This window comes from Branchiostoma floridae, chromosome 17 (assembly GCF_000003815.2).
Source record: "Branchiostoma floridae strain S238N-H82 chromosome 17, Bfl_VNyyK, whole genome shotgun sequence".
In the NCBI taxonomy this organism is placed as follows: domain Eukaryota; kingdom Metazoa; phylum Chordata; class Leptocardii; order Amphioxiformes; family Branchiostomatidae; genus Branchiostoma; species Branchiostoma floridae.
Genome location: NC_049995.1, coordinates 6,670,339 through 6,685,799, shown reverse-complemented (window position 1 = coordinate 6,685,799; position 15,461 = coordinate 6,670,339). Strand labels below are relative to the sequence as shown.

Here is a 15,461-nt window from a genome sequence, read left to right as displayed (position 1 = left end):
TATAAACTCTTCTCTACTTCACTCTTGTCATTTTCTTCCAACTGCAAGCGCCAAAACGTGTGAATGCCTGATAAAATAATATGTTAATTTTCTAATCGGTCCAACATCCGGTCCACCTAATTTTTTCAGGTCCGGTTTTTCTGGACCGGTCCAATAAGAAAAACCGGTTTTGTACCGGTACGCTGTACCGATACCCAGCCCTAGCTGTGATACCTAGTTTATTTCTCTATTTGATACTTTGAGTCAGTTTCCCAATGTATATTTTGAAATAATAGATTGTCTTCTTACTGATAAACTGGTGGAAAATACCAAAACAGCACACAAACACAAACAAAAAAGAAAGCCTAGCGAAGAAGTCTGAAAATGAGGCTAGTAGAGATGACGTCACAAATGACACAAACACCCCCTCTGAAAAAAATGAAGGCGTCCTGACTGGAGACGCGCGCGTGTCGTGTGCAACAGCTGTTTTTTATGGTCAGTTACGTACAGGAACCATCAAACCCTTCGCAAACTCAAGTGTGTTTAAGTATTGCAATAAACTATTTATAGATAATATTACACTCTTATACACGTACAGGTTGGAACCAGACACAGTTTTGATAAAAAATGCGTGATAATTCTTTTACTCTAATTCTTTGAAATGTTTTGTTTTGGAGTGGTGTGTGGAAAAGTTGATGGCTGCCATACACACACCTGTTGCACTCCGCACTCTAACGATTTTCGCGCGGTGAGTGGATATGTGTGACTTTCGCCCCTGGGCAGCACAAACAGACCGGCGGACAGCTAGGCAACAACCACCGTCCGCACGATGTCACGTAACGGTAAACCCGAAGAGCGCCGGCGGTCGTCTCTAGCCATCGCCGCGAGCGAGTTGCGTAGGATCGCGCTCCTTGCGTCCGGACAGAGCCAAAGTGCTTCCAACTCCGATGGGAAAAACGGCGTGCCAGGCAACCCCATGGAATTCGCTTTACAGCTGATGTGAGTTGGTTAACTCGCAATTGTGATTTTTGAAAAACATTTTTGATAGCATACAGTTGAAAAGCGCCGAATGAGGATTGACAAGTTTAAGTTAAATGCTGGCGTCACACTTTCAGCATCTTCCGGCCAAATTTGTTGATCGCAAAAAGATCGCCAAATTTTGAAACTGCCAGAAAACCGAGCGTGTTTTTTTTTTCATTTTTCGCTTAAGCTTGAAAATTTACCCTGTTGCGCGGTTGAACTCCCAAACTCGTACGTAGGCGGGCGATCATCTTTCCAACTATTTGTGACATAGGCGCTAGACGTCAAAACGTGATTCTGTGTGGGTATTTCTAGCCTAGCATTCATCCGCATTTGGCTCCCTGGTCCAAACCAAAGAAACAGCTATTTTCAACCGTATATGGCATGGGACAACCGCTGTGCCACCTAGTATATTCCTCTATTTGATACTTTGAGTTGGTTTCCCAATGTGTAGTTTGAAATAACAGATTGTTCTCTGCGAGTTTTGAACACACATTGCCTCAAAGAGGTATAAACAAGGATCTGTGCATATAGGAGAAACACTAAATACACTAAATTAATCGTAGCCCTTAATCGGCTAATCGGATCTTTTTCTTTGGATCTAACACAAACAACAGACAAGAGAATAACTACTGTAAATGCATTTAAGTTCGCGGGGATTTAGTTTGGCAGTAGCGGGTAAAAGGACTTTTCGCGGTGTTCGCGGTAGCACCATGCACTGTAGTCTCTTACTGCCATGGAAAATGTTCGCGGTGGTTTTAAGTTCGCGGTGAAGCGGCCACCGCGAAAACTGCGAACATCAAACCACCACGAATGTTTCTGCATTTACAGTAAGTTCTGCACAAGTATGTAGAATTTTCTGGTATCTGTATCTATATAGCCGGTATAACCGTCGTTCGGCGTAACACACCAGCTTCGCAGGCACGCGGCGCGGCAGCAGCTGGTTATATTACACCGAACGACTCGTTACCCCTAACTTTTGCACATCTATCTGCAAGCGTTCTTTAAAACTACCCAGAGAAGATGCCCCTACTGTACTTGGTGATAACAAATTCCACTCTACAATAGTTCTGGGAAAGTACGAATTTTTGAACACATCAATCCTAGGTTGGTAACTCTGGTATTTGAAGGCATGACTGTTTCTTGTTCTTTTTGAGCTGGTATTAGATACTTATCAGTTGGTACGTCCACCAGTTTATTGGTCATTTTGTACATCATGGAAAGTCTGGACATTTTTCTTCTGTCTTCAAGTGACATCCACTGCAAATCTGTTTTCATTTTGGTAACACTAGAATCCCTGTTATAGTTGTTTGTGCAGAATCGGGCAGCTTGGTTCTGTACCCTTTCAAGTTTATCTGTGGTATGTGCCACGTATACTGTTATTTATGTATTACTGTGTGAACAGCCTTACTGCCCCTACGGCCATCTGAGCTACGGGACGTGTGAAGTTAAGTGAAGTGTGTGCAAAGTAGAAAGGCCCAGCGTGTACCATATGTTCCGGTATTGATTTCGTTACGTAGGTGACGTCATGACACAGGCAATGTCGCGACTCAAGCATAGCCTCCTCCGCAGGCTAGCAGCCGTGCTTTTTATTTTTAGAGAGGGGGGGGGGGGGGGCTGATTCTAGCCTGGGCGCCATCCGATTTCCACCGGGGCTCCTTTACATTCACTACCCTAAAAAGTATGGCTACGGCGATTCTCTACTGCGGAAAGTCGCTAGCCTGGTATTAGAGCACGTTACCCCGTGTTCAAAATGGCGCGGATCAGCGCTCCCCCGAAAAATAAAAGCCAGCACTGCTAGAGGGCTGTGAAGGGGGCAAACTGTGGCTTGTGTTACACAAATCTAGCCTCTACCAGGCTCCGTGGATCGGTAGAATCATTATCCTCACCACGAGGTGAGGAAACGTACTCTTCTGGCCGGCTAACTCCCTTAGCGTACTATAGACTCTATTTGTCCAATTTCTACAATTAGACCACCGATCCACGAAGCCTGGTAGAGGCTAACACAAACCTACGTCCTGTCAGGGGCTGATCTTAGGTGCATGACAATTGGAAGGGCAGTCAGAAGTGCATAAAAAACTGGGTAAAAGAACTTTTTATCCAGCTGAGTTTTCGCCAAATAGGGACAAAAAGGTTTTCAGTCAATCTTTTGCCGGTCACTTCACTCCTAGGTCAATCTACTCTAACTAGACTTTTATTCCTACCTTGGCCAAAGTCCTCTATTTCTATTCGGCCAGTCTGACGGGAGTCTGGTATAGACTCTTGTTCAGGATCAATACTGATGACCAATCATATCTCCAACACGTCAGTGTAAACAGGTTTGTTTTCCTTCAGATGCGATGGGTCATTTGAGGCCGCTTTACTCATCCAAACGGACACAAAAACGCTTCTGACGAAATATCATAACAGAAAAATTACTGCAAATGGGTAAAGGGTACTGAGTTGTTCGCCGGGATTAAATTTCGCTGTAGAGAGAATGGATCATTCGCGGTTGAAACAAGGCGGTAGGCGGACAGAATTCAGAGTACTTACAGTACTTAACGTTACTTGTCTTTTGCTGAGAAAAATATTGCCTCTGCCCCAAACAGGTTAAGATCTGTAACTCGAAATGACTTGACAAACAAACCACTTTAGATTTGCAGAAACACTTTAAAAGACCTTTCAAAGCCCAAGCAAGTTGTAGATATCCATATTTGAGATATATATTTATTTTTTTAATCTTGCATATTGTCGTTGGAGAATCAGACGTTTCAAAGTTAACGTTTACAGCAAAGTCATGGAGACCCCAAAACTAAGCGGCGAGGGCGAAAAAAGGAAACATCCAGCTACAAATTGCTACACAATACTTAACATCCAGACCATTCTTTCCCAGGCTTGGTCTTATGTTCACCTCCAGTAAGACTGTAAGAGACAATCGTCGCCATTTCAATAATATTTTTACTGCCATGCATTCTTGTTTAAAAGGGGGCTATGGCCCCATGCTCTGACCATGCCCGTGGACCATGTGCCCCTTTACCATGTCCATGGAGAGCAAATCTTCAATATTTGTCAAGCATAAAAATCATGATTTACCAGGGATGCTATTGGGCAATATGTGGCCACAGTATTTTTTGGGACAGGCGAAAACCAATGCGCCCGTGGATGTCATCAATAAGATGTCAGAAGTCAGAATTCCATGCGTCCTTTTGAGCGCGGAATGACCAAATGTTTTATCCCTCTGAAACCAAATTTATGTGTCTCGTGTCACTACGATAACAGCTTTCAGCATTCCGTGAGCGCACGTTTTGGTCCATGTAAACGTTTTGTATTGTATTACTCAGCTGTTTGTCATGTCCCTTTTTACCACAACACGTCATAGCATACCAGAACGATCCCACCCACTGTAACGATGGTAGCGTTATACGGCCAACTTTTGAAGAAAATGGGCGTTTTAATGTTTATTTTTGTCAACAGTTTTCTCGTCATTTGAAAGGACTGTTTAAAATCTGATCTACACTTTTTTCATTCTTTTATGTCGTATTTTAACTTCTTGTCACCTTGAATGAAAATTTTCTAAAGAAACATGAATCTGTTCACACGCAACATTAAATGGAACGTAAAAACGATTTGGCAGGTCTGCAAGTCTTCAAGTAAGTTGTCACCGTGTAGCCTTTGTGACGTCTTGGCATTTCTTAGTGTTTACATGGTTGAAATAATAAGAAAGCCCAACTAATATTTGCATTTCCGTAAGCGTAGGGATAAAAATGTCAAGGGGGCATACTGGAGAGTTAGCAAGACTTTAGATACAATTAGGTGCGTTTCTCTTTTTAAAGTAAAGATCTCGAGTGCATTCTTAGAGAAGCGCAATATCTCATAATTCTGCCACATTAAAAGGCAGACAAAGAAAAAAAGAAACAAACAAAACTTTAAAAGCAAAAGGGTTATCCTTAAGACTTAAGTGTTGTCTAGTACACATAAAGTAACTGAGCGTGCTAATACAGGTAAAGAAGTGACGACTGTTTCAAAAGACGGTTCGGCTCCGACTGTTTGTTGACGTTTTTAGGCGTTTTAACGGGCTTTCAATTTTGTAACATTTTCTTTATGTCTCATAAACAAAACCTCTGCTTGGAAAGTATCATAAAGAAGACCTCTGCTTGAAGAGTATCATAAACAAAACCTCTGCTTGGAAAGTATCATAATGAAGACCTCTGCATGAAGAGAATCCCTGCCTGGCCTCTGTACTTCTTAGGTTGCTGAAATGGGCTCTGTAGCAGCTACCAGGCATCGATATCTTTGGTTACTAGAATGACTCCAGTCAAGACCATTGTTAGGGGGATTTGGAACGGAAATGTTTTCTGTGCGATTTGCCGTGGTACACCGGAAAAGACAGCGTTGTCACGCGCAATTTGGTCTTCTTTACGCAAATACTCGGTTGATACTAAGGCTTTGTCGCGGCCCCACCCTGAGAATTTCCATGCTGTTGTTCAGCTCGTCAATAGATTTCAGAGAACTGTGGCGGAGACTTAAACAATTGTGTCGTGTGCACAACTCCAAAACGCAGTCGTGTGCACAAGTAAAAACAAGGTAACACCAGTACTTGTCAAATATGGAACTACACTAATATGTGTATTAAACACAAACTCTGCTGTCCGTGGCTGTAACTGGCCCCTTCCGGCAGCGGTGGATGCTGGGCGGGCTGCTATAAGTGAGATTTAATCAGGCTAGAACTACACCAAGGATCTGGGAATACAATGGAGAATGTGCTAGTCTCCAATTTCTGCCAAAAATATTACAAAAATCACTATGAATACCACAAATAATATTATAGAAGTAGACATAACATACTAGTACCATGAAGGGAAAATTGTGTTAGTTGACGTTTAAAACTGTATTGCATAGAGTGAAATGTAAAGCTGTAATTTTCTTTTTTTTAATTACCATTTTAAGCATGGCTCCACGACTATCGTTGCTATATAATATAAACATTATTATTTTTGCATAATGCTGGTTTATACATTAGTCCATTTTCATATTTACCCTCACAGAAGTAGAAACAGATTTTTGCTCCCTTTCTTCTTCTTCTACAAACAATTAAGGTCAATAACCTGGTCCAGACAGTTACCATGGTCACTAGTAATGAAACAGATGATACCCTGTAGTGTTCGATTACGTAATGTAGTAAGTGGCAGGACAGCTTGAGCCGGAGGGGCTGGCCACCATATATAGTCATTTGTTTGAGTATGAATAAAAAAGAGCGGAAGTTGTTAGGTTACACCATGTAACTGTAAACATCATGTATTTGCTTGCATGTGTTACTGTTCTAGCCTGGGTACCATCCAGATAGTAGTTAGCTCCGACGTTTATTATACGTATACATTATATACAGTCGCTTCTCGCTCCTGCTTTTATTATACACTATATACAATCGCTTCTCGCTTCGACTTTTATTACACATTATATACAGTCGCTTCTCTGCTGTTCCGAAGCAGAAAGTAGCAGAAAGTCAAGAGCGAACTGCTATCCGGATGGTACCCAGACTGTTATCTTTCTAGTTCTGTATCATTATTCTAGATATATCAATGACGTAACTGCTAACGGAAATATGTCGGTTGATGTTTATTTTGAGAGCTTGCCAACCCAAACAAAGAGATCGAGATGTCACATATTGATTGTTGACAATGCTCGCGTCATAGCGAGCTGACGTCATGGTTTGTTTTTGAAACACGATCTGGTTATCGGTGTACCTGACGTATACGTATCAGCTTTACTGACGCAAAAAAAGCGCAGTGACTTTCAAAAACATCAAAATAGAAATACAAAATAAATCGATTCTACCTACTAACCAACAAAGTGCAAGGCCACACTGACTTAATTATGTTACCTTCACAGAAGTTTGCTTTTGCTTTGTTTCTTCTTCTTCTCCGCACAAATAAGGTCAACGACCTGGACCAGACGGCTGTCACCATGGTAACCGGTAAAGTAGCAGGCACCATGTGGTGTTCGGTTACATAATGTAGCAAATGTCAGATCTAGAGGGGCTCGGGTCACTACATTTAGAAAAGTGTTCAAATAAGAATGAACAAAACAGTTGCCAGTGTTAGACTACAACATGTGAAGGTAACATTCTGTATTTGCTTGCAAATATTACCTTTCTAGTTTTATAAATGACATCCCCTGTAGATCCCAAAACTAATGCGTGACGGCAAAAAAAAAGAGAAAACTCCGACAAAATCACATGACTTAACATACAGTCCGTTCTTTCCCAGGCTTGGTTTGTCTTGTGTTCACCCCCGACACGACTGTAAGAGACAATCGTCACCATTTCAATACTGTTTTTGTATCACTGAATCATCCATATGATCCACCTGTGTTGACGGAATTGAGTCACTTCCCACACAACTTCTTGTTTATTCTACCCTGCAAAACTCATCCAAAAATAGACATCTAGGATAGACTTTGTCTTTTTTCTGTGTCATTAAGTGTGTATTGGAGCTTTACATCCTAACATAAATTATGCAGATGTGAATGTCATTTGCATAATCAGTGGCCCGATTAATTCTATTTTACGGCCTTCCAGGGTATCAAAGAAATTGATTTTGCACGACATGAATGAAACAAGTTGCGATGACGTCTTGTCGTTTTATATTTATTTCTAATCCCGGGAAGAGAAGCATTTGTAGAAGCGAACCCATGAAAACTAGCCTCTACCAGGCTCCGCAGATGGGTAGTCTAAAAACTCAAATAGTAGAAACTAGACAGATAAATAGTATGCTAGGGGAGTCAGCCGACCAGATGAGTTATTTCCTCACCACTAGGCCGGCCAACACTACTAGGCCAATTAACTCCTAATAGGCTTTTCTTCCCAACTAGGCAAAAGTCCCCTCTTACTTTTTTGCCAGATGGGAGTCTGGTGGAGACTACAACGGAACACAAACACAGACCAAAGAGGTCTTTGACCTCCTTGTACAGACCAGACCAGGCCCGGCTAGTGGCGTCAAATACTTGTTTACACAAAGATAGCTATCAATGAAAAACTAAAGCATGCTATCAGATGCAGAGGATGAGCATTGTTGCTACAAAATGCGCATGTCCGGAATGTCTTCGACGTGCCCTAGCGGTTGTGTGTGTAAGCGATCTGTTTGTCTGGACAGTTGCGTGTGTGTGCTATCCTCTGTCGATGTTTTGCTTAGAAATAGGCGCAGTGTTTTTGATTTATACTGACCAAAAAATGGCTACTTAAAAGTGCTTGCTTCGAGTTGCCAGAGATGATTTCAGTGTTTTTATAAGGGGATGGTATAAAAGATAAATTTGGACTAAACCTGGCCTTAGATTCGTATCATCTACACAGGAGATTGAATATCGTATCCCTATTCAGGCACATTCTGTCCTAACATAGCAATTTTCAGATGAGAGCATTGTTACCCATTCGTTAAAAAGACCAAAATATCTATTTCTATTTTGATAGAAACTACTTAAAAATGAATATTTGTACGCGATGGCTTCTAATGCTTAAAACGGAGAGCTTTATATATATATATATATATATATATGTTATTTTTCAGATTAGCGGATTCGGTAGGCAAGAAGAGACAACTACTTGTCAACAAAATTGTCGTTACGCAATCAGCCATTACGGTTTTTGTTTTCTAAACGCCAATTCGTGGGGAAACAAAAAGCTTTGTCGCGACCCCACCTTTAGAATTGTCATGGTCATTGAAGTCTATGCATGGATTTCAGCGAACTATGGCATATAGACTCAAACTGTTGTTACACAGTCGTGTGCACAACTCAGTCATTGGCCCCCGGTGGGGTGTCATCTTTTGTTTGTTTGTTTGTTTGTTTGAACCTTTATTTATTCATGAAAGCTCAAATCGGCCTGCAGGCCACTTTTCATTGAGGTCTTTGTATTGCATACCCGGTAAACCGCCCTATGGTGTAGCACCTCAGCTCGTACTGAAGAGACAAGCTGGATATATCTGAATATTTATTTGATCTATTCACACCGGGAAGGACTGAAACACTAGAGGCGAGTAGAACAGTTTTTACTCCAAGCTCGCTCCGGGATTCGTCCAAACCCGGGCAGCCAATCGCACAAACCCAGACGTGCAAACCGTTCGGCCAAAAGGCCTAAGCCGTTTGGCGTCTTCAGTTTAGCAGTCCTTGAACCCCGCTGTTACAGGACCTCTACGCACGAGGTGTGCTACCACTTCAACGTAAAGTTGTTCTCTCCCATGATAAAATATCCGAGTATTGTAAAACCACTTGTACTATATTAGAACTAGTAGCATTTATTGACCCCCGAAGTGCCACCCAAATGTTACATTCCCATGGCTTCCGTACTGAGGTTTATATACTGTATAAGAATGTTCCATTTATCGCATTCCAGAGGGGTGTGCAGGTTTGTACTTTTCATCGTCATGATCCCCTTTTTGATGTAATTCTAACCTTCCCCAAGTAGGTAGCAAAAGTATGACAACAAAGACGAAAAGGGCCCAGAGAGCCTGCTATGGAGGCTAACATCAGCCCATGTTTGAATGTAAGTTCATCTGTGACGGTAGTTAACATAATGATACGATTTTTAAGACTTTATATGCGGACAGGAAAATAAAGCGCTTACCAACAAGCTTTCGATCAGTCCTCTGATCCTTCTCAAGTTGTAATGACCCAAGACCTAAGTCGCACTTCCGGAACGGAAGTGTGACGTCAGTAAAGGGTCAAAGGTGCTTGACAGTCGGTATCGGCCCCCGTCTCGGTTGAGGGAAGGTTGATGGGCTCTGATGTAAATGGCCTCTTTCACTCCCCTGAGAAAGTAATCCTGTTCGGAATCAAGTATCTCCACCTTTTCGAAATCCACAGAGTGTCCCGGAGATTCTATGTGGATGTGTTGTGCCACCTCCGATGTTTTGACTGAGCTGGGCCGTCTATGCTCTAGAAACCTGGTTCTGAGAGCGCGGCTAGTTTCACCTACGTAGGACTCCTGACAAGGGCCACGGATGTTTTGGCCTTGGCAAGGAATGTGGTAAATGACACCACACTTATCAGCCTTTGGAGTTTTATCCTTAGGTGCAACCAAATACTGTCTCAGGGTCTTTGTGGATTTGAAGCACGTTTTGACTCCGTGCGTGTCAAAGATTCTCCTGAGGGCCTCTGAGAGGTCTTTTACGTACGGGAGTATGACAAAGCTTGTTGGTAAGCGCTTTATTTTTGTGTACGGATATAAAGTCTTAAAAATCGTATCATTATCAGCCCATGTTGAAAGCCGTGAATAGCGAACGCCGCTCCCAAAGTCTGCGAAGGAGGCTACACCATCTCTAGCGGCCAATCCTTAATGAGTAGTATAGGAGGTGTACTGAGACTATGTTTCTTGTGTTACAGGGGCGGTGACGTAAGACCAGGTGGATGCACGCCGTTCATCACGGACACGTCCACTAATGATGATGACGAGGTACGTATCAGGGACGGACCATTATACATGCGGGGAGGGTATGTGGAGAGAATGGCAACTAGCGGGCATCTTGAATGAAACTCCATGTCCCTCAATGTGGATAATGGCCCTGTTAGGAACGAATTCTATTGTTGTTTACTCCGAAGGACAATTTCGGCATTTATCATAAATCAAGGCTTTTTTTCCTGATTCTAAAGGAGTGAATATCAAACAATTGCCATTTTGATACAAGCCCTTTCGATTTGTGTAATTAAAGAAAAAAGTTCTAACTAACCTACAAGAAAGACATTTAAGATCTCATAATGACGCCTACTAACACATTTCCAAGGAACAGTACTTTCTGGGTAGGAACTACATAAATACCGGCCCGTTTTATTTGTATAATTGATGATAACAGTTCTAACTAGCCCACAAAAATGACGTTTAACGTTTCATAGTGATGCCTGTTAACGTATTTCCCATGAACAGTACCCAGGATCTACATAAATACTGACCCTTTCCACGTTTATACTTGATGAAAACAGTTCTAAGTAACCCATAAGATTGACATTTGACGATTAAAAGTGATGTCTATCAACGTGTTTACCAGGAACAGTACTTGCTGGGTATTAACCACCTATAATTGACAAAAACAGTTCTAACTAATCATAACCCACAAGAAAGACGTTTAAGATATCATATTGATGATTGCCAACACATTTCGCAGGAACATTACTTGCTGGGTAGGAACTACCGGTCGCACTGCCATGACACGGGGGAGAGCCGACCCGTGGATCCCACGGCCAGGAAGAAACTCATCATGGCCAGCATCCTCTGCCTCATCTTCATGGTGGCCGAGGTCATCGGTAAGTCACGTGATAGTCACGTGAAATCACAGTAGATCACGTGATATATGTGTATTCTGGTGATCGCTAAGTCACGTGATTTCACGTCATCTCACGATTGCATCCTGTGCCTCATCTTCATAGTGGCCGAGGTGGTCGGCAAGTCACGTGATAGTCACGTGATATCACAATACGTCACGTGATATATATGTGCAACCTCTGCGTCATCTTGGTGGCCGAGATTGTCGATAACGTTATGGGCACGTGGTATCACAAAAATTCACGTGATGTATGTGTGTGTCCTTTGTCTTATCTCCATCATGGCTACTGTGATAAATTCGTCCATGTGGTGACGTCATTAATTTGCATGTGTGATTGACAGCGATCTGACCACTGTGACAAAAGTCGTCCATGTAGTGACATCACTAATTTGCATGTGTGATTGACAGGCGGCTACCTTGCCGGGAGCCTGGCCATCATGACAGACGCCGCCCACATGATGACGGACTTCGCCAGCTTCATGATCAGTCTGTTCGCCATCTGGGTCGCGACAAGGCCCGCCACCAAGAGTATGAACTTCGGCTACTACCGAGCAGGTAAGTTCACACGTCACATCTGCTTGGAAATCGTAATATCATTGCTGATCATATACCGAATCCTCATTTGAATACTCCTGGAAAAAGTTGAACTGTAATTTCCAACACAAAAAAATGGACTTACTACTTGGTAAGGAATGAACAATCCACTGCTGCTGTGATGTCACGCTATGTAAATAGCACACGTGACTCGGAGAGCAGTGGATCATAAGTTGCAGGAAAGCTATGGCGCCCACCGTTTATGTTTATGGATGGCTGTAAAGGCTTCTTTGATCCCTTGACATAAAGTCCAAGATCACTTTGGCCAGTGTGTTGTTTACCTGTTGCGGAAATGATGTTACGCTATTGTTGACGTCAGTTCTTGTTGATACACATATATTCTATTGTTTATGTTTATGTTTGCCTGCTGCAGAGGTGATGGGTGCCCTGGTGTCCGTGTTGTTGATCTGGGTGGTGACCGGGATCCTGGTGTATAACGCCGTGATGAGGGTCATCCACAGAGACATGGACATCGACGCCAAGATCATGCTCATCACAGCTTCCTGTGGGGTGGCTGTCAATTTGGTGTAAGAGCTTCCAAAAATTATTGCTCTTCTAGACTAGAGTAATCTCCAAGCAGATCCTCCGGTGTCATAAGACAGTGTCAAAGCTGGCCAATGAGTATAGCCGGCCTAAGTGAGTCATACGGGCACCGGGAGGTGGATGACCTCCTTTGCCAGCTTATGCCACCGGGAATCTGCTTGAAGATTATTATAGAGAAGTGTTCTCTCGTGTTCTCTCGCGAGAATGAGACTAGGTCATTCCCCTGACGATGATGTACTGGTAGACATCGAAAATTTGGGAGGTATGTACTGTTCCTTTACAAAAAACAGTCATTGATTGATGAAAATTGTTGTAACTGTTTGCATACGTGACTGATGAACCTCTTCAACGATATTATAGAGAAGGCCTAAAGGTACACGTACGCCATAGCAGTTACTCAAGCAACTGGATACGGCTTTTGTTAGTGACAGTAGACAAAAGGTAGTGGATTCTGCCTGAAATGCTCTGACTCCGTTTCCAAAGCCATTTCCTGTTGCTTGAGTAATTGCTATTTGGCGTATCTTATTACCTGGATGTTTAATCTTCATCGGCGTAAGGATACACTACACGTAGTTTAAATTTTATCATATCTATAGAATGGTGAACAAATCATGTTTGCCAAAAGTTTTGCAAAAGATAGTCGTTCGTCAGAAGTCAAAGACGAGGGGAGCCTGTAGCAACACCCGTCTCGGTTTAGACTTCCGATCACCCTTTGGCCTGAATCACTACCTCCATGAAGCTTTTCGCACCACGAAATATGAACGATGCCGATTGACTTTGTATGCTTTACGGGAGTCAAGAAACTGATCACAAAAATACTTTTGTTATAGCTTTTTAGAGTACATATAATATTACTGCACGCATCTGAAAATATATTGATATTAAGGTTGTTGATGCTAAATAGCATTTTGTTCGTCCACTACAGAATGGGTTTCATCCTCCATCAGTGGGGTCACGGTCACAGTCACGGGTTCAGCGGACATGGACACAGCCACGGGGGTAAAGGTCACGGGGACAAAGGTCACGGGCACAGCCACGGAGGTCAAACGTCAACAGGTCACGGACACAGCCACGGAGGTCAAATGTCAACGGATCACAGTCACAGCAATGGGGGTCAAATACCAACAGGTCACGGTCACAGCCATGGGGGTCAAGTGTCAACAGGTCACGGTCAGAGCAATGGGGGCCAAATGTCAACAGGTCACGGTCACATCAATGGGGGTCAAGTGTCAACAGGTCACGGTCACATCAATGGGGGTCAAGTGTCAACAGGTCACGGTCAGAGCAATGGGGGTCAAATGCCAACAGGTCACGAAGGTCAGGACCAATCTGGGAAAGGTCACACACCGGACGGTCCATGTACTAACGAGCAATGCGACGAGAGTCAGAAGTTGACAAAAAGCTGCCAAAGTAACGGCATTCCTCATAATTACGGCGGCATTAGGTCGTGTGAGGAAGGAATCGTGAGGACTGATATCGAGAGTCAGGGTTACCAGATGGGAGATCCGCAGGCGGAGTTACTGGAGAAGGGGGAGGACGGAGGCGAGCAGAACCGGAAAGAAAACGTGAACGTCCGGGCGGCGTTCATCCACGTGGTCGGGGATTTCGTACAGAGCCTGGGGGTGCTGGTCGCCGCTATCATCATTTACTTCAGGGTAAGTGATTACGGTGTAACCGTGGGGTTAACCAAGAGACACAGTAGTCTCCAAGCAGACCCTACGGTGCCTTAGAAATAGTATCAAAGCTGGCCAGGGACTTAGTATAGCGGCACCAGGTGCCCGTTTGACTCCCTTAGCCGGCTATCTCCCTTTGGCCGGCTATACTCCTTTGCCAGCTTTGATACTATCTCTAAGGCACCGTTGGGTCTGCTTTGAGACTAGAGACACAGGACCTTTAAGCCTTGCGGTTTTGTGCTGTGGGTTCGTGAATAGTTGGCAGCACTAATTGATGTCTATGTTAAACCTCTGTACTAAAAGCTCTGAAAGCTAGAAGGGAGTTTACTTTGTCTTAGATTTGCTAGATCTATGTTTGATTCACACGAGCTTCAATGCTGGTTTCCTGCTACTCTTAATAAAGTTCATAACAGGGGTTTAAAAAAAATAGAAGGAGGGCTCAAGCTTGGCATGCCTTTCGCTAGTTCAGACAGGTATAAATCAGTGCAATTCCTTACTTGTCTACACCTCTGAATATTTTTTAAAGTCTGTTGTTCGAACACATTATTACCAAATTGTAAGTTTGAGAATTGCCAATTTACCATGTTTATACTCCCTAGCCTGACTGGGCCATAGCAGACCCCATCTGCACCTTCATGTTCTCTGTGCTGGTGCTGATCACCACCCTCAGCATCCTGCGGGACACCGTCAACGTGCTCATGGAAGGTACGTCATGACGTGACGTCATAGTTGTGTCCGGCGCCATCTTGGTGTCCCTATTTGCATTTTAGTGAATCCTTGCTAAAACTTTGGCATTTTTGCGAGTTGTTTTTAAAACTTCATTTTCTAAGACCGTGTTGAAGCTCATGTTGTTTCATCCACGAGTGATTCAATACAATCATGTACCGGTACAGAAAATTCAGGTATACGTATTTATATATATCCAGTCCAGGTCCAGATCTGGACATAAACCTAGACCTGTATTTGAAAACTTGTGAAAGAGCGATACTCAAAACAACTCTGTTATTTTCTTGGGCCGGTAAGCCCCCAAACACATGAACACCTGCCGGTATAATGTATCAATTTTCGAATCGGTCCAAAACACGGTCCACTAATTTTTTTGGTCCGGTTTTTCTGGACCGATTCAACAGGAAAAAACGGTTTTGTACGAGTAACGTAAATTTTGTACTGAAATCGTACCCACTTCTACTTGCTATCTTTTGTCTGTTTGCAGGCACCCCTCGTGGGTTGGATTTTAACTCCGTGAAGGAGAGTCTGAAGGCGATCCCGGGAGTACACGCCGTCCACGGGCTGCACATCTGGTCTCTGACGGTCGGCAAGAACGCGCTGGCCGTCCACATCGCCGTCGGTAAGTGCGCTAGGT

The 15,461-nt window shown here is 43.3% G+C and overlaps 1 protein-coding gene across 4 annotated transcripts in view; it reads left to right on the top strand.

Annotated features, from left to right (window-relative positions):
* Window positions 1-15,461, top strand: part of LOC118404260 (zinc transporter 2-like) — a 42,494-nt gene that overhangs the window by 26,181 nt on the left and 852 nt on the right. For 2 of the 4 annotated variants that reach the window (XM_035803313.1, XM_035803314.1), the window contains exons 2-8: window positions 10,354-10,423; window positions 11,130-11,268; window positions 11,697-11,843; window positions 12,256-12,409; window positions 13,351-14,080; window positions 14,698-14,803; window positions 15,312-15,446. In XM_035803313.1, coding sequence (XP_035659206.1) covers window positions 10,354-10,423; window positions 11,130-11,268; window positions 11,697-11,843; window positions 12,256-12,409; window positions 13,351-14,080; window positions 14,698-14,803; window positions 15,312-15,446 — 1,481 coding nt within the window. Of the gene's footprint in view, window positions 1-773; window positions 979-10,349; window positions 10,424-11,129; window positions 11,269-11,696; window positions 11,844-12,255; window positions 12,410-13,350; window positions 14,081-14,697; window positions 14,804-15,311; window positions 15,447-15,461 lie in introns of those variants that run through there. The other 2 variants (XM_035803311.1, XM_035803312.1) reach the window with 2 other exon arrangements.